This window comes from Phalacrocorax carbo, chromosome 2 (genome assembly GCF_963921805.1).
Source record: "Phalacrocorax carbo chromosome 2, bPhaCar2.1, whole genome shotgun sequence".
Lineage (NCBI taxonomy): Eukaryota > Metazoa > Chordata > Aves > Suliformes > Phalacrocoracidae > Phalacrocorax > Phalacrocorax carbo.
This window is the reverse complement of record NC_087514.1, coordinates 62026479-62050524: the sequence shown is the minus strand read 5'-3', so window position 1 is coordinate 62050524 and position 24046 is coordinate 62026479. Positions and strand designations below refer to the sequence as shown.

The 24046-nt window shown below is 36.7% G+C and overlaps 1 protein-coding gene across 1 annotated transcript in view; it reads right to left on the bottom strand.

Annotated features, from left to right (window-relative positions):
* Positions 1 to 24046, bottom strand: part of DOK6 (docking protein 6) — a 274858-nt gene that overhangs the window by 161974 nt on the left and 88838 nt on the right. Inside the window, exon 2 of the mRNA XM_064443089.1 lies at positions 11056 to 11163. Within this exon, the coding sequence (XP_064299159.1) occupies positions 11056 to 11163 (108 nt within the window). The remainder of the gene's footprint in view (positions 1 to 11055; positions 11164 to 24046) is intronic.

Genomic DNA, 24046 nt, shown 5'->3' with positions numbered 1-24046 from the left:
ATTATATTTCACCTCCCTTTATTAAAGGAAAGTAAATTACAGTGACAGACCTGTCTGCCCTCCTTGGTACACTATAACACGATCTTTGTACCTCTCTGCTTCCTTTTATAGCTATTGCACAAGGGACCACGCCTCTTCCCATCTCCACATCAATATGGTGAACATTCCTCCAACAACACAGACACAAATTAGAGTAGCTTCAAGGAAAGATGTCATTAAGAAAAAAAAATATCCTCACATAACATTCCTTTACTTGTGTTATAAACAGAAGGCTAGCTAATTAGGTCTTTAACTTTTATCATGAACTTTTATTTATTTATGTATTATTTATTATATTTATTATTATTTACTTTCTGCACTTGAATAGTGAGAATAGACACACACAATATTGGAAAAAATAACAAATGCAGAGTCAGGTGGTGAAGGCTGGGAAAGGAAGATTTAAATATTACTTTGAATACTAGTTCTATAGGTCTAGCCCATTTTCCTGTTGTTTGTATGGCAGTAACGCAAATACCTTTACATTTATTGCTACCCCTTCTACACAATTATGATACACATCATCTTAATTATATGATCATGTTTTGTTTTTCGTAACTATTTTTCACCTCAGCCAGGATAAATGATAAATACCATTCTGTTAAATAGATGCTTTATAAATTGTGTTTGATTCTCATAATTTCATGCTGTTATTCTGACTTAATGGTATACTGGTTACACCCTGGTTTCTCTCAGGGTTCTTCCAGAATGATCATCACGCAAGTATATTTCACAGAGATGGTTTCACAAATATTAATTTTCTTTCACACCCTCCCTGCTCTGAGAGGTGCGGATTATATTGACAGGAAAGGAACAAAGAAACTCTATGTTGAAAACAAATGGAAGTCAAAAAGATGTCCTTTAAACTTTTGATCTGAATTTGAGATATCCAGGATTCAGCTTTTAAACAACACTTGCATTAGAAAGGGGAGCTTAGTGCAAATCTCCACAGCAGAACCCAGCTGCTTTGTATCCCAGCTCAACCATTTCTTCTTGATCTCCTCCCAAAGACCAGTGGAGACCCACTTCAGACACCTTATTTCAAGTCTCTTCTCAGAAGTACCTATCCCCCAGTTTCATCTGGGTAGCTGGTACTGAAATCCTCACTCCCAAACAGCAGGTTTTCTTATTTCAGAACCTGCCACTCCTGAGAAATATCTGAGAAGTACACTCCTCCCAGCTGCTGAAACATGAGGTAGGTAGCGTTTTTAGAAAGCAATTTGCTTTGGTGCAAAAACCTGAACAATCCCTCTTGCTTTCTCTTAACGTGCATCCATCCTGCTGCACTGATACTCTTTGCCCCAGATACAATTGGGCTGAAGAGACAAACTATGTCGATGCTCTTTGCTTCCTTGCCCACCTCCCTCTCATTGTCAGATTTTTATTTCTGTACTAGCCTCTCTTTTTTTGTGCAAAGTGAGTGAAAATGGATTTCAGTTTACCCTTACTAATATGCACTTTCTTCACCATCTTCCCATCTCATTCTTTGCTTTAGCATTTCTCATACCAACTTCTCAAACAGCCAGCTTTCCATCTGCCAGAAGCTTTTGGTGTTTCTCCCAGATATCTAATTGAACAAGTGTTTTCATAAAGTGCTGGGGCATTTATTCCTTTATTTTTCTCCCACACTCTAACATTTGGTCTATATCTTCTCTAAGTTTTAATTCAACAGTTTTCTTTTCCATGTTACCTAGGTGCCAGAGGATATACATACAGAGAATGGCTCCATGATCTCATCTCAAACACCTGACTCTGTACTAGTCTTTATAAATGACAAGTAGCTATTAGAGTGAATGTCAGGCTTTAGCCCTGAAAGAACTGGAGGGAACATATTTCATTTCTCAAGAGAGAAAATGATCTGAATTTCCATCATATACGAAGATTTACAGATGACACGAGACATTTTAGCTGTCAAATTCAGAAGTGTTTCTAACAAACGTGCACAAAATACAGGTTTGCAAAGGCTTTAAACTTTGCCAAAACGTGCCTAGATTTTCATGGCAAAACCAGAATATACATAACTGACACACAGACCATCATGTTCCCTACTGTAAAGCAATAATACTAAGTAGTTCAAAGAAAAGCTCTCTTGAGACTGTTTTAAGAGACTCTAGGATGGTTAAGTATATTTTTTCCATCACTAGAAATAACTAAAATATACTCAGGAGAGGGCAGGACCAGTTTGACACAATACATGCAGCACAGGGATATATCAAGAGCTTGTAGCAACTTTAATGACACATATTTCATAGTTCACAGAAAAGTCTAGGTTGGAAGGGACCCTGGAGATCATTTGGTCCAACCTTGGAAGCAGGGCCTTAGTTTAGGTTACACAGGGCCCTGCCAAGCTAGGTCTTCAAGATTTCCAGTGAGCAAATAATGACCTCCCTGGTCAGCCTGTTCTGATGTTTAGTTGTTCCCATGGCTAATTCTTTTTGTTTTTTCCTTATATCCAGCTAGTTTCGCCTAAAGCAACCTTCGTGGGTTCCCTCTTGTCCTTTCCCTGTGCATCCCTGAGAAGAGAGCACCTCTGTTTCTCACCTCAGCCACCTCAGAAAACTGGAAGGCTGTGATTAAATCGTCATTGGGCCTCTCTCTTCACTAGTGCAAACACAGTTCTTTCAACTTTTCCTCATACATCAGGTTCTCCAACCTCCAATTTCCTAAGTGGCCCACTGCTGAACCCTCTCAGTTTTTCCAGTGTCTCTCCTGAATAGAGCGGTGAGGGGACCAGAACTGGGCACATTGTTCCAGGTTTGGCTTAACAAGCACTCAGTAGGGAGGAGCCTTCCTCGTTGAGAGTCCTGAGTCTGCTGCCCATGCTCCTGGTGAGGCAGCCCAGGACATGGTTTGCCTTCATTGCTGCCAGGGCACACAGCTGGCTCAGGCTAAGCTAACTGCCCAGCAAGATCCCTCAGGGCCTTTTCAGCAGAGCTGCCCTTCAGCTACTCAGTCCTCAACCTCTTTTGGTGCTTTCGTTATTAAGACTTAGGTGCAGGACTTTTATGCTTAGCTTTGCATAGGTTGTGGAGCCTCCATCCCTAAAGATATCCAAAATCCTACTGGACATGGCCATGAGCAACCTGATCTGACTGATGCTGGTTTGAGCAGGAGATTGAACTAGATGGACTCCAGAGGTCCCTTTCAACCTGAATTGTTCTATGGGTCAATGACATTTTGGAAGTTTTACATTATAAAATTATTTTTCTTTTTTTTTTTCTTCCCTCTGCTGAAATGTTTGGATGTTCCTCCCCTATCCAATAATATTATTTACAGCAAAAATTTCAGTCTTCCAGCTTGTTTTAACACTTAATATAACAGAGCGCTGGCCCCTAATTAAACAGCTGATTTTTAAGAGTAGAGTATCCCTTTTGCTGCAGAACTGTGTACACACTCAAGTACTACTATGAACTTACTGTAATAAGTGTACACGGATCTTCATATAAGAACCACCACTAACGTGTCTGGGAGTTGCTTTGTGTTACCACTAAAGATTAAAAGATTATCTTTTCTTTTCCCACCATTTATTCCCTCTTTGATGCTTAGATTCAGCCACTGATGCTACTGCTGAGGAACTCAAAGCCACCCACTGACATCACTTCTTTATTTACCCTGTGAATTGACACTCCTCCTTAATACTCCATGTCTTCAAGGTTTAGAAGGATGAGTAGAGTCCTACACAAGAATAGACTCATAGCATTATTTAAGCATTTTAGGTCCATGCTCACAGGAGCTCAAAGTCCTGTCAGCATGCTCAGTTTGTAGATTTCTTGCTACATTATTAAGGAAAGAAGATATTAATGCCTTAATACAATCTTCATTGAAAGAGATTTTGTTTTATTAGTTTGCATGCTGTCCTTTGATGTGCTCAGACTCTATTAACAGCTTTATTACCAGCACAGCTCCAATTATTCCCGCAATTTGCTTTTTGGTGCATAGAAAGCTTGCTTTGAACAATTACATTGTTCAGATACATCTATATTTTAAGAGGGATCTGATAATTTCTGCAAATCTTATTGTTTGGTGTACAGAACTAACAGTATTCATTTAAATAGGGTTCATTTTAATGTCATCAGCCAAGTAAGAGCTGATCATGAAAGCAATGTCCTCCGTAACCTTCCCGTACCGACCAGATGATTTTGCTATAAGATAAGATATTACTTGAAAGAGATGTAGACAAATATTTTAAGAAAATTACATGTCAAAATGGGGAAAAATAAGGATACAGTTTTCAGGAAAATTTAGTGTTCTCTGCTTTGGTAGACTCAACAAAATAAGGGTCTAAAAACCATGTAAAGTACATTTGGGCACCTCTTTCAACTTCAAAGAGCAAACACAAAAAGTAACTGTTAAATTCTTGTTTCTTAGCAGATAAAAATTTGCAAAATATTATTCAAAACTAATATAGTCATACATGCACACACACATTCACTGGGCTCCTAAGAAAATGCTACACTGAGATCACTATTTTGAAATTTTCTGAAAGAAGTTCTGAGCAATAAAATATGACCACATTTTTTAAAGAACAAGGATGAAGGGAGAAGACGGAAAGGACAAAATGGTCTGAATTTGGGATTGTTCTCAAAGTAAAAATCCAATATCTGTGAATGTGACCAGATCTTCATAAGGTATTCATTTTTAGCTTTCACCTTATATGATTTTCTGAGTGAACTTAACCAGATGATAAAATAAACACTTACTTGGGAAATTTAGATCAACTAACAAACAGTGGAAGCAGAAAGGGCAACTCAGCAAGAACAGACAGGTTTGAATTTGAGACTTTGAAAAACAAAAAGGATAAACATTATACGTCTCCAAAAAAAAAAGCTAGGAAGGGGAATTAAAATATTCAAATCTAGATGCAAATCAAGTGTTTTATCTTATCACAATAAGTGCAAGAACTTAAGCCTAAAAATTACATTTTGATAACATTTATCAAACTTCCTTTTGAGAATGTCTTTGCATCTGAGAAGCAATGCAATATCATAAGTAATAATAGTAGCACCCCAGATTACAGAGGTCCATAAGGAGACTTGCATAACTTCTGATTTATAATGAACGTGAGTAACACAAGAGGCTGAAACACTCCATGATAAAGTACAACTGTTGGACTACACTAAAATAAACACTAGGCTAGCTCACATTTCTTTAGCAACAAGAATCTTTATTTAGGCAACCTGGCAGTGACCAGAGAACACTGAGGAAAAAAACTGAGGAAAAAAACACCCAAGGTAACTGAATAAGTGGAAACAATCAGAGAGAAGTTCTTATAAGGATTATGATAATGCTACCATACGTAAATATCTTTAATTTTCATTTTAGAGTTGTAATTACATTGAAGAATAATATGGACTAGCACATCAATGACTGTGGCAAAATTTAGTGTTTTTCAGAGTTATCAGGTCTTCACTTAAAATTTAGTGTTTTTCAGAGTTATCAGGTCTTCACTTATCCAGAAATATCTGAAGCGAATAACCGCCTCATGGTGTAAGGGCATCTCAGTTAGAGACTAGCAACTGTGCTGTACAAGAATATCTTATTGTTCCTGCATACTGAGTTTTTAAACACAAAAAGAATCTGTCCCTTCCTTCCTCTTACAAAACAGGACTACAAACATACCACAGAAACTTGGTGTGTGTGCTTGTGCGCACATGTGCACAGGAGATCTTATTGCCAAGAATTGTTCAAGAAATTGCTGTAGCTGATATAGGAACTTGCCATAAATCTAGGATTGCATTACATAAATCACCATTTTCTGAAACTAGTGTTTAGCATTCCACAAGTTTCTTCAGGATAATCAAGCAGTGAAAGAAAAAGTGCAATGTAGCTCTCCTTGTGTGGCTCTTGCCACAAATTTAATTTAGTAGATTACAGTTAGAAGGCTACTGCTATTCTTTTTCTTGATTATTATTTATTTTTGTGGACACACATTATATAACATGTGCTTAAGACCATCTGTTCCATATATATTTTTGACTATCAGAAATCATTGCTAAAATATTGTGCAGTTAATTTTATTTTGCATTTGCAGATTTATATAAAGCACATCATAATCAAACATGATAACAGAAGAAACAAATAACAAAAAAATCTAAAAACCTTACCCAACTTTAATCTTGCTAACTTAAAACTCAAAACCTTAGACAGCTGCTGTTGACATAATCTTAACAGAACAATCTCTTATATTAGGGGGATTAAATCAGTAAGTCTTGAACTCTATGCCAGATATGACCTATTTATTTATTTGAAGGGTAAGCACGCCAACATTGACAGATTCAAGCTTCTCTTGCTCTAAGACAGCCACATCTTATGTGCTGGTTTTCATCAGGATAGAGTTAATTTTCTTCACAGAAGCTAGTATAGGGCTGTGTTTTGGATCTGTGCTTAAAACAGTGTTGATAACACAGGGGTGTTTTCATTACTGCTGAGCAGGGCTTGCACAGAGTCAAGGCCATTTCTGCTTCTCACCCCACCCCACCAGCGAGCGGGCTGGGGGTGCACAAGAAGTTGGGAGGGGACACAGCTGGGACAGCTGACCCCAACTGACCAAGGGGATATCCCACACCATGTGTTGTCATGCTCAGCATATACAGCTGGGGGAAGAAGAAGGAAGGGACATTCAGGGTGATGGCATTTGTCTTCCCAAGTAACTGTTACACGTGATGGAGCCCTGCTTTGCTGGAGCTGGCTGAACCCCTGCCTGCCCATGGGAAGCAGTGAATGAAATGCTTGTTTTGCTTTGCTTGTGCTTTTGCTTTACCTATTAAACTGTCTTTACCTCAATCCACTGGTTTTCTTACTTTCACTCTTCTGACTGTCTCCCCCATCCCACTGGGGGGTGAGTAAGTGAGTGGCTGTGTGGTGTTTGGTTGCCAACTGGGGTTAAAACATGACATCTTGTCCAACTCACAACATTGTCACTTCATGCGAAGGTTATTTACCTTACTAGTGAAAAAGAAGCATGCATTAATGGAACTGGAGATTTTACAAGGAATGGAAGAATCCACATCTGTTAGTTCCCATTTTAGGCTTTATGGACTAACATTAGTAATTCAGTTATGTCATCCTTATGTTCCCTTTCGGCTCGTGAGTGAATGTGTTCTCCATACTTTGCTAGTGAACATTCTGCGTAGTTGAGGTTGAAGTATCTATGATCAAGTTCATGAAACAGAGATATCTCTGCAGAATCCTCCCTTGCATAACCACACCAGAGCATGCTAGTTTCCTCTACAGTAAACTTCATCGGGAATGTGTTCATTTATACTCTCTTTCTTGCACATTTCTGTTATACTCTTGACTGTCATTTGGATGCACAGGGTCTTTGGCAAGCCATTTGCTCCTCCTAATGGGTTAGAATCTGTATTTATAACCAGTTTTAACTCTTCTGGTTAGCTGTTCTTCAAGCTCTACTTTGTTCATTGGGCAACTGTGTAATGCTTTCCAGTTTATTTAGACACACTTCAGGTTTCGAAGTTTGATCTCTTATTTCTAGTAACCTTCATGTTATTACTTAGCCACGTTGCCTTCCTGTAATGCTACTGCAAGCCCCTCCTAATAGGTAACAGGCACTGGTACTGTCTGATCAGTATGCCTCTAAAAACTGGAAGAATTTAACTTTTTACATACCTTTTATCCTTTACATAAATGAGAAAGCTTGTTATTTATTCCCTCTTTTAAGTTGGTAAAGCTGTAGTGTCCAATTTTGGCCTTTTCTGATAGTGTAGGAACAGCTCCTAAGAACACTCCCACGCCTGGGATGGGTGCAGGGCTACTGCCACTTTATGCCCTCTTTGGAGTAATGGGAGTAAACACAGCTGTTCTGCACAACCTCTACAATGAATGTTCAAGGGAGAACAGTACAGCTAAGCTATAACTTACCTGAACAAGAGTGTAATGATCTAACTTTACAGTAATAAGAAGTTTTAATTTGATACCAGAAACTGGAAAGAACAGATGAGGTCATGTTTTGATTAACGAATGTAATGTTCACTGTTACTGTCCAGAGGCACTTGTCTTTAAGGACTAATGCCATTACTGTTATTTATTGTAAGAAAATCACTAGAAAAAACACCAAAGCAATGCACAACAGCATTACAGAATTTACAGAAAAACAAATAAGGCCACATATTGTCTGGATATTGGGGAGGTGGGGAGTCCATTTTCTAAAAAGGCCAGCTTATTTGCACATTAATAAATATTTATTTAGGATATGTAAACCAGCAAATCTATTTTTTAGTTCTCTTAGCTTTGCACTATCAGACTTTTTTCTTCTTTTTTTTCTTTTTTTTTCACCCCGGAACCCTTTCTATAATTCACACTGCCCAGTACACAGGTTCATCAGAAGTATAGGAGATATACAGCCATCTAGGTGAAGTGCTTTAAACAGGAATTTGATTTGAGCTACATTTCAAGCTCAAACGTCCATAGAAAAGTGGAGATATTTAAGATCTTGATAAGTTACTTCTATTGGGGTGCTGTTTGTGATCCTGGATACTGATTTAAATGCAGATAAATCAAATATATTAATTTCTGTTATGTTTCCAATTGAAAGGTAAAATCTTCTGTAACTCTATATGAGAAAGCTAGAAAACCTGCACACTACAATGTAGTAAAAATACGTACTACTCCTAGACCTTCTCCCAAGGCAGCCTAGACTGACCTGAAGGTCTGAAGGACATGAGTACCCAGAGAAACCCAATACGTTCCAAGTCCCCCTCTGCACCACCCCCTTTCTTCTACTAGTTATAAAGAGATTGTACGGGAATAAGGATCTCAGGGTCAAAGTACATATTCTTATATGAATATTAGTGTGTAATCAGAGCCTTTCACCCATTCAAGCATGTTGTCCTTTCATAAGGGGTCAGGCTCACAACATGTATTTTAATCTCCCTTAAAAAACACCAGGTCTTTAATTTCTTCAATATTTAATCAATATTTTGATTGATTCTTAGTGATCAGTTACCCTTCAACTTTGCAGAGCAGATGGCCTCCTTGTATTTTGTGAGTGAATAAGGAAACAGAATTTCAAAACAGGGCTAACAGTTTGCACAGGATAGAAATAAACGTACATTTTGAACCACTCTGAAATACAAAAAAGCAATAAGCAGCTCTAGAAAAGAAAGAAAGAGAATCAGGATATTTTGATCCAATATCAGCAATCAAATAACTACATTTGCTCCCATAACAACCTTTATTTGTTCCCTCAATAGTCACTCTCGATGACACAATCATGAACATCTACTTCACCATTTCGTTTATCAAAATGGAGAAAATTGAGGAGAATAATCATTACGAAATGATAAAATACCTTTAAAAAAAATCAAGCCTGTGAATAAGATTCAGGGCTTCTATTTTCTGATAATATAACTTTAGAAATTATTTAATGACTTCATTTGAAAAATGGGTATCATCCAAGTGAATGGATAAAATTCTTTTTTCTCTACAGCCAGAAACCCAGCATCCTTTTAAATAGGAAAGAGTATCCATTTATTTCTCTTCCCCTTCCCCACCCCCAAAGAGTGGAATAAGGGGGGAAAAAAGACATGAAGAAGAACCATAACACCCTTTCCATTTGCTTACGTTACATGCAAAGGGCCACACCTCCATCAATACTACAAGATGCAGCCGCAACTGTATCTATGTTACTTTTTTGATGTCTCAAATGATTCTTACATTTCACATGATTTTTCTACAAAGATGAGAGTTGACAAGAAACATAAAGTGTTTCTGAATCCTTTTACACATGAAGTATGCTATAGGCAATAACACGCTCAAAAAATTTAAACCCTCCCCTAAAAGCTTCCCACAAAGCCCCACACTTGCATCCTTCTGCCCTGTTGCTAATCCACACAAACTTCATACACAAAGGATCTCCTTGGGATTTCTGCAGCTATCAGCCCAAACCATCCAATTAATCTTGTTAAAGACCCATCATTAAGTTTCATGTTGAAAGTAAACATTTTTTGAAATTTCTGTTGAAGAGGAGAGTCATTTTTGCCTCATGTGCACCTCCTACACATGGGAGGAAACATTGTCACTGTGGTACATCAGTGAACGTGCCAATAGTCTAATACACATCAGTCATAAACCGGGATACCAATATAAGATCGTAAGTTGGATTCTTGGTATTATGAAATTACTGGGGCTCTTTTTCTTAGAAAATATTCACAGGATAATTGCATTACATTTTTCATTTAAGGATAACAAGAAGTTGCTGGATCTTAAAGGCTAATCTGTAGTTTTATGATAGAAAATATTAGACCTGCATTCAAGAGATCTAGACTTACATCCACACTCTTTCCCTGCTTGCTGTATGACCTTGACTAAGTCATCTTTGTGTTTCAACTTGCCGGTTTTAACATAACATCTAATGTTGATATGACATAAAGCTAAAAGTGACTGGATAGAAGACAATCGTACAAGCACAGAGTCCTGCCCTGTTTTAGGATTAGCTAACTTGAAGTCTACTGCATGTCGTGGGAAGCTGATAACAGTAACTTACAAGACAGAAAGAAAAACCCATGCTCGAATATCTTGTTTTCCATCACAGAAGTGATAGTGACAGAGAAAGCAGGAAGAATCTCATTCAGTTGAATCCTGAATTTTTACCCTTAAAAATATCTGCCATTGACAGAGCTTGTAAACTTTGCATATTCAACCAGTGCCACCATTACAACCGAGGCACTTAGCATTTTAAGCATTTGTTCAATACTTAGTAACAAAGGTTAAACATTTCATTAAGCAGCCAATTTTACACATTTCCAAATACTAATGTTTAAAGAAAAAAACCATCCATCTGTCACTTCACACACACTGGGGTTTTTGTACTCATCTGGAAAAAAAAGTGTGATATCTCACCTGCACCAATGAGACTTACAGACATTTTACTGTGCTTTTAGTGTCAGGATTAGGTTTTCAACCCAATTCTCACTGTATTTTTTTGAAACTAGACACATTCTTCCCAAGGAAGAGTTGTAAGCAGGCAATGCTTCAGTTCATGAGTAAGGCATGACTTACCTTGTGAAAGTTCCTGAAATATGCTGCCTTCTCATCTGGAAATTTTTCTAGCCTCCTGGGTCCTTTACTGGAAGCCTTCTTGAAAACCAACCAACAACGCCTGAAAATCTGCAAACAAAATCACTGGATTATATCAGCTTTTCTTTAAAGGTGGACAGAATCATGAATGCATTCAGCTACATAATTGACGTAGGAAAAAAATTTAAAATCACAATATTTTATTTTAAAAGTCTAGGAAATTCTGAGAACACCAATTATTTCTATAAAAGTAATCCAAATTCCTCAATTTATGCATACCAATTGTCAGTACTTTGTATACTTTTTTGCTTCAGTTTCTTTCATTCATGCCAAATTTGACAATTCCTGAGATGCAAGTAAATCCATGAACTTTGAATATGAAAAGTATTATAAAGCTGTCATCAGAGAAAGTTCTTTCAGAAATCACTCCATGCATTTCTAGCTTTCACATTTGTACTTTATTTCTATGAGAGTATCGATACCACTGAGAACATTTATTGCAGCTTGTAACACAATACAGTAATCAGCAGAGCTCGTATGCGCAGAAAAGAATGTTGAAATAAGCACCAATGTGACCGCTACTGGACAACATCATCTAGTTCTCTCACTTACTTCAATAACTAACTTTCTAAGGAATAATTAATGTTTGGGAACATGTAGTGAAAAATAAAATCCTTCTGAAAGCACAAAATGAAAAAATATTATCCTCTCATATTAATGAAAACCACATTAGATTTTGCTTAAAATGCATTTTTAAGCCACAAAGGTACTTTATTAGACTATTTACCAGGCGTTCTTGTGGTATTGCCATAACCAAAGGTTTAAAATCAGGATTGAATCATCAAATAGGAATACATTTGCAGTTCAAAGAGAAGCTGATTAAGGATAATCCTCTAGAATATATTATGCAAGTAAGGGATTATATGTTAATCTAGTTTTATAATCTGTGGAACTACTTTACTTCATTCCCCTCTTCAGTACTTGCACATCTTTATTAAGATACCATACAGAATTTTATTTTATTATTTCAAGGTTACATTGAAAAATTAAAAAACTCCAATACTAGTTTTTTATGGCTCCACTGGCCATATGTGGAGAAGAGCCTTATTTCTTCAGAAATTCTCACAATTTAATGAAACAACACAAGAAGTTTATTATTATTTACTTTGGATCAGATCAAGCACATATTCCATTACAAAAATAAAAATCAAGGAAATATGAGCAGGGAGAGCTAAAATGAGGAGTTTTCCCCTCAGTGTGATGTTGCCTAAACTAAGCATAAGCAGTAAATATAGTGTCATTAAAATAATTAAGCTTAATTAGCCACATTCTGATATAATAATATTGACACTATCCTGTTGTCATTATCTCAGATGAATCTTATTAGTCAAAATAATGGTTTTCTTTTAAAAACCTACCATTGGACTACAGTTTCAATATGTTTAATTATGAAGACTTTTGGAAGAAAACAGCATTTAATGAAATCCTCTGCAAGTGTACCTCTTACAAAGCATACAAGTTATAGGGTTTTTTCTACTAAGGTTGTAAAGTGGCAACTGTACAACTGTACTTCCTGTCTCAGAAATTACTTCACCTAACCTGGGGGAAAGCAAAGACAATATCATATTTCCTGAAAAAAATGGCATTACACCGTGGGACATCATAAACCATCTTTATTAGACAGTACTTTCTCCAAATAACACCTTGGCAGTGTTGTAACTTATTTAACAAAGCTATAATACTGTTCTCACAGTTATCTCTTGATTAACCCATATTAACTCTTTACAAGATTATGTTGTGGAAAGCTCCACTTTTGCAGGTAAAGGATGTTCATGCTATTTTGACCTTACTAAAAGCAATAGCACCAACTGTCCAAAGGGGACACATTTATTCATCTAATAAAAATGTCACTTTTAATAATACTCCTGGTTCTTCTGGGATCTGGGTTGGTTGGGGTTTTTTTAAGTCTATCTGTATTTTCGGTTCATCTCTCTTCCTCTGAGGAAAGTCTTTTCCTAAGAAGTTCTTTATCAAGGTAAAAACCATTACCTTCATTTCAAATCTTTTATTGATTTCCTAATTTCCATTATCCGCCCCTAGTCATTTACAGTCCTCACAGACTTCTCTTTAGAGAAACAGACCAACCTACAGTCCCCATCATCAGTAGCGGCGGGTTTTAGCACAGCCACAGGATCCACATTTTACTGACAACCTGAATTTCGAACAGCTAGTGATAAAGTAACAGAAGTTTTGCGTCAATTGACAGAGTAAGTTTTTTCAGTTTGTTTTTTAATATGGCACGGTCATTCTTTGTGATAATGCAAAGTATCAGTTAGATCCAGCATGTACCCAGAAGTTTCTGTAACAAATGGAAATCCAGACATGCAAAGTCAAGGAGTCAGATTTCTCCTTGTGAGGACAAGTACATATTCCAGACAAAAGGTCATCTAATGCATACTCCAAAGCAATTCCTTCAGTGACAAATGAGCAGTGCTCCTGAATGACAGCTTCAGTCTTTTTTTCACTCTATATCAATCTGGAACATTGTGGAAGTGGGTTTGAGGGTTTGCAGCTGAACTGACAAAATTAAAGAGGTAGGCTTTGACCCCCTTATTAGTTGGGGCTTCAAAGTATCCATCAAAGAGGGCTAGATGCTAGTTATCTTTAAAGATGCTCGTCTTCAGGCTTTTTCCTGAAGTTCTGCATTGGGGTGAATTCAAAGGCTTCAGCATTGAGACTGCAGGAATGAACAGCCCTTGCTTTTACAGGAAAACACTGAATAGCAAGAGGAGGAAACCATAAGTTTTACCTTTAGCCTGTTACCACTTCAATTGATTGACATTTGTTTTTTCCAGACCTTTAGGAAGAGGAGAGATTTGAAGAATGCAATGGCTCAGTGAGGACTCCTGATTTGGTATGTACATACATCAAGGTACATCCTTGCATTTGGGTTGGGTCTTTTTTAACCTACAATCACTTTTAAAGCTGGTATAAACATATACACAGTTCCACTGCATTTCAGTGGCATTTTATGTGATTACACCAACAGACAGTTTGTATCTCAGTGTTTGAAAAAGCATTAGCATATGAATTTACCTATAAATATGAATAAATAGGTGCAGATGTGAGCACAGCAAAAAAACATTTGCCTTTCATAAGGCACCTCATTGTTTTACAGAAGCCTACTCAATTATTCACAAACTGTGAGATACGCTTTTATCCCTGGCCTAGTTTATGATGCCATTGGCTGTAATCAAAACTTCTGAAAGACTTCTAAAGTCCTCAGATAATTGGGGTAGCCATTGTGAAAGAAATCAGCATCAGCCCTCTAACAACAGAGAGAATGAGAACCACTTGCAGTGTTGTCTCCATAATATTTAGTATTTCCTGTGAGACTTAAGTGTCTGTTTCTCACACATGTATAGTTGAAGAAATGCCAAATATTTGATTGTTTAATCAGTTTTACAGCATTCTTGGATGAGCACTCACTGCTGAGCAAATATGATTTAAACATTTTGTATCAAGGGCAAACAACACAAAGTCTAACCCTATGCCATTGGGTTTTTTCTGCAGAGGTTCAGAAAGATAGAATTAAGTACATGCTATGTTTATGTTTCCTTTTATTAAAGAATCAATTAGAAGGACCAGACCTTGTTCAGTACAAACCTGAGAAGGATTCTATTGAAATTACCTGCTGAGACCATGACATAACAGAACCCCTTCAAACAAAACCCTTCCTCTCTTTTTTACAAGATGGGAAAAGCAGAAAAAAATATTCCTCTAGATCCCACTACCTGTACAACCATGTATCAGCAAGCAATGGCAGTAAGTCAGCACACTTGTGGTCTGGTGAGAACTGATTTAGCTGCCCCGCGCAGCATCATATGGGAATGATTTCATTACAATGTACAAGCTGCAAGGGAGAGTAGCCTCTGTTCCTAAGGACGGACTCTAAGAAGCCACATCTCGTTATCCAGACAAAAGGATTCCAGAACCTCAAACAATATAACCATATCAACCCCAAATTATTTCTGAAATCTTTCCAATTAGAAATTCGACTTCCAGTGCTGCTCCATTTCTATTAATCTTTAGAGATCCTTTTTTATATTTTACTTGAAATACTGTCATAGATCAATTTGTGATTAAGATCTCTGCATAATCTTCTTTTTGTATTTTTTCTTCTGCTTAAATCACCTCTCAGCTCACCTTTCCAGCATGTTCATATTTTTTAATATTCTTGACTAATATATGCAAAAGTTTGGCCTCTGAACAGATCATTATTCTTCAGGCTCATATCATACAGTTCGGTTTTATTGTTGCCATGGTTGTTCATAAATCCATTAAAAGACACATTAAAGGAAGTCCACTGGCTAAATAAGTTTTTTAGAAAGAAAAAAAAAAACTTTTTCCTTTTCCTAAAATAATTTAAAATCATTAGTTTACAGTGGGAATCTTATGTATGATTTTCCATTTTCCAGAGATTTCTAAAGCCTTTTCCTAGTCATTTACAATAGATGCTTTTGAGACTAACATTTCTTTTTATCCACAGCTGTAGCTAATAAAGCATTGCCAGTCATCACTAATATTTAGAGAAGGGATTTTTATTGACAATTCTCTACACATTATTCCAGAAATTCCACCTCACACTCAAAGAAAACAGAAAGAAGAAAAACCCTCATCCATCTTTACTTCTTTTTAATGCCAAAAAGAAAGTTACAACACTATAATTTTTTTTTCCAAACCACTTCAGATGCTCTGATATCTCCCTGACCTATCCAAAAGTTAGTATAAATGGCAATCACTTTCTTGGGTATATTGGAAAACCATCTAAATTTCTGCCACTAGGTGTAAAACATTTGTGTCTTGAGAGAAGTAGCAGTAAGCTCCTGGTTACTAACAGAAACAATCACTGACCAGGACGGACACCCAAGCATCGCTCATGGGGCTTTTTGCCAGCATAACCCATCAAATGGTTCTTCCAGGAAGACATCTACATAATAATATTCAGTTCTGCATTTACATCTCATTATTTGCAGGAAAGGTTGATTTCTCCTCCCTGACGTTCCACATGCACTGCTCTCCTGTTAGACAAATCAACATCTGCAGTGTATGCACTGAAAATGCTAAAACATGAAAATCTGCAACTTTACTTTCTAGTTATCTCCATTAAAAATGGATATTTGTTTTTATGGATATGTGAAAGAAATGCAGTATGGTGTGAGCTAAAAAAAATTCTTGACTCACAAATTGAAAAATGTGGCATTCATAGTAAGAAAAATAAAAAACGTTGTCACAGTAAAGTCATATTTGACTATTTTGACATCCACCACTTCTTTATTTTTCTGTGCATATTTTGGCAAAGGGCGAAGAGATGAGGGGTGACACTTCACTGCTTCAGTGGAACCACACACATCACGAATTCAAGTAAAATTTAAGAGAAATTGAAAAGCAGTTATTATCTGTAACAAGGCCCAAGAGGAAAATGGGAAGACAAAACCATTCATGCCTCAGCTGAAGAGCAACTTACAGCATAAAAACTATTGCTGAGTAAAGTCAATACAAAAAGCACAGCAAAACAAAACAAAACACCTCATGTTGCAATCCACCTACTTGAGTTACCAACACTTTGCATTAAAAAGACAAAAGCAAGTACTGCTGTAACAAGGCATGCAGTCCCTCCCGTACTTAGGTTTCCGGGCATCTTTGAAATTACAGTGCCCTAGAAACAGTGCTTTTTCCTGCCTTGAACAGCACTGGTTTTGTCATTTGCTTTTTTGAAATACAGTCACCACTGCACTAAGTGGGTGCATTTTGGACCCCTGAGAAGAAACAAGAGAGACGGAACGCTACTGAGCTCCCCAATTACCGCAGAGGGTGCATAGTAGTAGGGAATCAGGGCCAGGTCCTGCTTCTTTACCATACCACTGGGAACTCATACATTTCCCAGCAGCAGAGCAGATACCCTCCACAGTCAGTTGACACCCACTCCCCACCAAACTGAAGGAGAGGCAAAAATAACCCTTAGCCCTGCTCAGAAGCATGAGGCTACTTGCTTCTTTCAGCAGCTCTGGGATGTGGAGCCAAGATTTTACCACAAGACACAAAAAGCCTTGGAAGGTTTCCCCTTTTTTATATTGACTCCAACTCTCCACCCGCTCTTGCCTATTTCAACTTTTTTTTTTTTTCAAATGTTACCGGAAGATCTATCACAAAGCAACTGCAATAAAAGCAAAGCTGTTTCAACTGTAAAGCCAGGATTTAAAAAACCACAAACATATCCCAAAAAGATCACTAGTAATGCCTTTAATAACAAATGCTGTCTGAAGGTGTGTTACAAAGGCTATCCAACAGGGAAACATTCCTCATATATGATAACCTTGCGTGTACCCTCGAGCTTCATTTTATCATCCTAATTAGAAAGCAAGGTTAAACCTCTAGTTTTTAAACTTTGTAGTATGACCTTCTGCAACATTATAGAAGACAATTTGGTCTGAGATCATTTTAGTGTCATAGGTCAAAAACTAAAATTTCTGATAGCCTTTTTTTTATCGTCACTATTATTTTCCAGATTGCAAATCTTCTGGCATTTACAGTTAGGAATAGAAGAAATATAGAAACATCTGCTACAAACTGTTTCATCTCAGATTAGATCAGTCCTTGTGGGCTTGATTGCAGTCAGTGAGAATTAGGATGGTTAGAGAGAGACGATTAGGGACAATTCACCCAGTTATAGTATATATACATCATGTTTTTTCTGCCATAACATACTATTATAGATTCATATAGATGTTTATAATATACTATAATTTATGGTGTTATAGTCACAGGCTATACATGTAATCCATAAAAAGATTTATTTTATTATTAGAGAGTTCTGTGAAACCAAAGCACATCATAGTAATTTTCCAGCTATTCCTATACTAACTAAACTACTGTGTGTATAAACACTTTAGCCATGGAAACTGAAATCTTTTTTTCCTGTGTTTAAAAAGAGCGGGGGGATACATATCTGGAAAGCTTTGCACATTATATTCCCGTGAAAAGTGTTATGCAATTGTATCAATCCTTAAGCACCCACATCTTAAAAACTCACCACTGTTACTTTGCTTTGAACTGCCAGCAGGGCAATTCAAGGACAGAAGGACAGCCTACACAAATAATGCACTCAGTCTTCATAACAGTCTGCAGATCAGCAGAATTTATCACTTATATCTGAATTGATGTTACGGTTATTTAAAAAAATCAGTTCCAGTAACAATTGTTTGGCTTTCTGCATTTCTGACTCAGTTTTGGCAAGACTAACTTCAGTGATTCTTTTGGAGGAAAACTAATACTGCTTGCTTCATGGCTGGCCTCAGAGCAGATGACAGAAAAAAACTCAAAACAAACCACAACAAAAATTCAGTTACAACAGTTTTAACAGGCATCCAGCAGTAAAATCCCAGAACTTGCAAAATTTTTAAAGAAATTATTATACCCAAGAAATCTCAAGCATTTCACTGAGCTTAAGCTGAATGTGTAGCAGCTACTTAAAAACAATTATGTAGCTAGAATTTTTACCCAAGTCTGTATCTCCTCCCACAGGTATTTTCTACATGTAATCAGAAAAGAATACCAGCAGAGAAAGCTATGGTTTCATTATATTTTAATACTAAATTTGAGTTACTTCTCAAACTGAATGGGAGTAACTAGCTTGCTTCACTCATCTAAAGTTTTTTTGATGGAAATACCAATTTTTTCCCCACTTTTTGCAACATTTTACTTTAGTTACCAAAAAAAATATAGTTCACTTGAATATGACAAACCACAATAGTTTGATATTCTGCAATGGAAAGTAATAGTTAGAGAAGAAAAGTTATAAGTCTTTTCATTAGTTTCTAATGATATAGGTATATATTGAAATAAGGTAAATACCACTGCAGTAAGGCTTCTTAATTTTTGACTCTTCCATAGATGAGCTTATTAACTGAAATGCAGTATCTTTTACATATATTTAGTAGACAGTCATCACTTTCTTCTTGAAAAAGTTGAAGGCATTTAGCATACCTACAAGAGAACTTAATGTTGAGAAACAAACAAGTTAGAATTATTGAGATAGATTTCTTATTTACGTCTTTATAAAACAAAATTCAGACCTTTACACACAATCTGAAATAACACACTTATATTGAAAGATTGTATCTATCTGCCCAGATCCCTAATATTTTATGTTTAGGAAGGCAGGGATCTGTGAAAATGAGTGTTACAGAATCTAAAACATGCAACAGTATACCTTAAAATGAACCAGAGCTTCTGAACAGAACAGTAATCGCAAACATCTGTTCCATACTACTGAGGGACAAAAACTCAAATCATTTTTACGGCTCCAGTCCAGAGGGCTACAAGCTCAAATTCAGCTTCGGAATCCAAAATTATTCTTTAGGTTTACATCAGCTAGCATTTTACCACATCTATCCATACTTCTCACTACATTATCACACAGAAACCTGTCTTAGCAGGGGTATCACAGTCCTCAATATGTTGTTTTGACTGAAAGTAAGTGGAAACAGTGTGCTTTGCATGGGATTTAATATAGCTGAGCACAGCACTAAATCTAAAGAATTCTCCATGAAGAACAAAAATGAGAGCTGATTATAAGTGCCACTGTATATTTACGTAGGTGCATAATTTCTAACAGCAATTGATCCTCAAAGTAGAATAGGAAAGTTAAGACTCTTATGCTTGGATGATTTTGTCATTTCAGCATATATCTAGAAAATCTTGCGAATCCAGCCACACTGATATATATGGGTGAAAGCTAACTGTAATCTATAGCTAACTATAATCTATAGGTGCCGCTATTAAATGCCCGGTCACAGACCCAGGCACGCATGCATGCATGCATGAACGTGAAGTGTACGCAACATGTTTACATTCAGTGAGACTAAACAATATATAAATGCTAATGTAGAAGAAAAGCCCTTCAAACATCCTCTGATACACTGTATTACAGAACAGAGTACAGATTCTAAAAATGCCATTTACCCATGACATATCATTCAATAAACCTCTGAAGTTGCAGGTTGTATGAATCAATCATGTTGGCTTCCTACAAATGAAATGTATCCTTTTATATGAAGTTACATATTCTACTTTGACTCTTCTTTAAGTATTATGACATGTCTGCTAGATTTTATGGAGAAATTCATAAAATTCAATTATTTAATCTTCATTAAAGATGATTAATTTTGCAGAACAAAAAATGTTCTGCAAAATGAAGCCTGCAGTAGTATTAGAGCAGGGCCCTACAAATAGTAAGAATCAAGAGGATGTCTAATATCAGTGCTGGTTTTTTGACATTTGATCACCTGCATTACTTTAACCTATAGGTTAAATCTCCCTCTGGTAAAGAATCATAGTTTTAACAGATGTTAATGTGTCCGCAAAGACCTTCATTACGTCTTACTTTTAACTTAATTGAAGGGTAGGAAGATGATTTAACAGCTCATGGTAAGTGGAAATAGTTAAAAGCTCAGAGTTAGGGAGAATCCTCTGCAGCAGGAATAATAAGGGTACTAAAATTGAGTACTGCAGTGAAATTTTTTGGTAATTCTTATAGAGTTCAAATTTTTAAAGTCAAAAACCAAAACAAAACCAAAAGCAAACAAAACACCCAAAAAAACAACTGTCATTTGCTCTTGGTCTTAAGAGTTATGAGGAAGATGCATGCAGACAGAAAAATACATATTTCAAATACTTCATTCATTTGTATTAGTGATTTGCTTTCTGCCACTCTTGTGCTACTTATTTTAAAATATTTCCTGAAATTCTCTACTTAAAGATGTTACCAATCTGCTACTACAATGCATCGATATTGCACTAAATAAACAAGTAATCCAAAGCAAGAAAAGGATGAGAAAACAAACACTTTTACACACAGCTAAGGGGATTTGGAAGAAAAAGCCATAGCACTTAGCTCTTGTAACTACCAACACCAGTTCTGTTCAGCTGTCTTAATAGCAAATTTTTAACAGATAAAGACAGCTTTTACTCAAAGAAAACTAGCATGAAAGAGCTTCCCTGAGAACTCAAATGCAGCTGGCATATTACATTCCCAGCCAGGATATTCTGTGGGGAAATGCGCTACTGTGGGGATTAGAGCTCATGTTGTTACAACCCCAGGGAAATAAAGCAGAGGAAAAGCAGACGGCCTCCAAACCCAGACTTCATAAATCCAAAAGACCACTCTGAATTCCCTGCTCTGTACCTGTGAAGGGCCTCAAAAAAGTCTGCCCTGGAAGCATTGTAGAGATTCACCCAAAGTTTATCCAAATAAACCCAGAGAAGCCATGTCAGTGTTTTAGTATGCTTTGGCTCAGACCCAAACTGGTAACACCCAAGCCATCATAGATCAAACACCAATTTCTTTGTTAAGGGAAAGCTGGTCATCCCACCAAGTTAATAATATTACCTCAGAGAAAAAAAACCCAAAACAAAACAAAACAAAAAAAACCCACAAAAAACAGTTGTCCCCCATCACTTCCACTGATTATCACTAGCTTTCCAGACCTTGTAGGAGATAAGATTGGTTTTTTACAACCATTTCCCATGCACAGAAGAAAATTATTAGTCTGCCCAACTGATGCTATTTATTTTGATATTCTCATCAGCTGCATATTAATATAAAAAAAAAATCTTGATTCTTCTGTGCTCAGGGGACCACCTGAGGGCAGGAGGGGGTAGAAGAATAGGAAAAAAAATATTATTGTATCATTTCTGGTCAAATCAAACAGACAACCTGTAATACCCTATCCAGAGTACAAACATCTAGCATATTGGTTCAATATTAGCTAACACAAGTCCCTTTTCTCACTTGCAATACTAAAAGTGCAGATAGGTCAATAGCAGCAAATCGTGTTGCTCACTTCCCACGTCTGCTGAGATGGCCTCAGATACAAGACCTGAAGTTGTAATACATGGTCTAACATAAAAGTGAAGGGGAAGGGGGGAGAAATTTTGTGTGCTCATTTGTATTAACGCTACCAGAAGCAAGATTTGGCTTTGCAGTATTGACTGGTTAATCCTCTTATTTTAGTTGTGAAGTTTGAGTGAGAGTTTAAGTGTAAGACTTAAAAAGTAGGAGTCTTGTCACAGATACAGCTTCATTATATAGTGATAGTTATGAGTAAACTCATAAAACCAGAGCAAGTCAGCTTTCTTGTTAAGCAGTATTTCTATGCAAAAAGTCAGTAGAAAACTATAGTTACAAAATAAAAAATGCAGATTTTATGGAAAATACCCAGGAGGCTTAATAGAATGATTACTCTATCTTTATTAATAGCTACTCTGAATAAGAACATAATATGAATCATGAACTAAAAAAATTTTGCCAAATTCTGTATGATAACAGAGACTGTCAGAGAATGGGCTAACAACTTTACTGTAATTTTTTGTACTAGAACAGTGAAATAAGCAAAATATTATGAGTAATTCTTACCTTCTTCATGGAAAGAATTTATGTATATGGTGCCAGTTGACTGGCTCACCACAGGTGCTGTCTTACATATCAAGAGCCTGCAGAAAGTGTCTCTTCTTGACCCATTTAATTCGTAATGAAGTCATAGGGAAAATTCCCAAATGACTTTCAGTACCTTAAAGTTTCTGATTAGGGGTGGGGTAGGAAGGAGAGACAGTATGGGAAAAAGTTTTCAGTGTAGAATTACATAAATGAATATTCATAATCCCAGACATCTTCACTGAATGACTCAGAGTTTGAGAGGTGTTGTTTATATTGACATCATCCATACATATTAGACAGCTGTAGGTAAACTTCAGTCTCTGCATTTAATCGATATTTTTTCTGGTTATTCACCAATAGATGTATTGATGTATTTACATCATAAATAGGATTCTAAATTCACAGTTACATTTCCAGCATCTCAGAAATCAAGCCAAGCAACGCTTTTCACATGGCCATTAAAATCTTGCCAGTGTACAAGACAGATCCAAGTCCAGCACTTCAGAGCAACAATTGCTGCACATGGTCCCTTTTTGTTTTAAAGCCTGCACTTACAATGACCCAGCTTGCATATTAACTGAAATAGAGTTAGGCAAGAGTTGGACACAGATGAATGAGAGGAAATGTGCAAGTCACTGAGCCCTGCCTCCTGCAGTTGTAGAAAGCCAAGCAATAGGTGCCTGCTACTTTTTTTCTCTCCTTCTCCACCCATCACACTATGTATACCCAAGGAGATACTTGAAGTCTGACAGTTTTTCATGTTGTCACTGCCTCACTAGAATAGAAATAATTTCCCTCCTGAGAATTAATAGGTAAAAAAATACTGGGCATTTCACATTCATAATTTTTTTTCATAGGTGCTCAGCGGCTCATGCTTTGGAGAGCTAGTTTTTATTGTGATTTAATTTATGAGCCTTGTTCCAGCAGAAATTTTAATCCTTGCAGCTGACATCTGCATGAACGTATTTTTGCCTTTGACTCCAAATCACTCGTTTTAGCACGTTCTTCTTTTGGCTTTTGTATTTTTAACATATATTATAATGAATCTATCAGCAGGAAGATCCGTTCAAGTGCAGACGTGGTAGTTCAATACAGCATTCGCCAGTGAACTCACAGCATCAGGCCACAGCAAGCCAGCCACTGTGACACTCAGTAGCTGAGGATGCTGTACCATCTTACCTTTTGATGGCAGAGCCTTTTGTTCTATTTCTCTTTAGAAGGATCCAACTCTATTCTTTTCAAACAGCATCTGGTGTGTAATTTTTCCTTCAGCTCCTCTGCCTTTCAAATTAACAATTCCCTGCTTCCTATTGTTTTCCCTCAGGTCTTCTTAAGTGTGCCCTGCTGGACTTTAAATATTTTTCAATAATCACCTGAAATGAGTTCAGTCTTGGTTTATGATGGATTTAAGCTCTAAGACTTTATAAATGAATAAAATATTACATAAATAGAGCTGACTCATAATGGAACATCAGC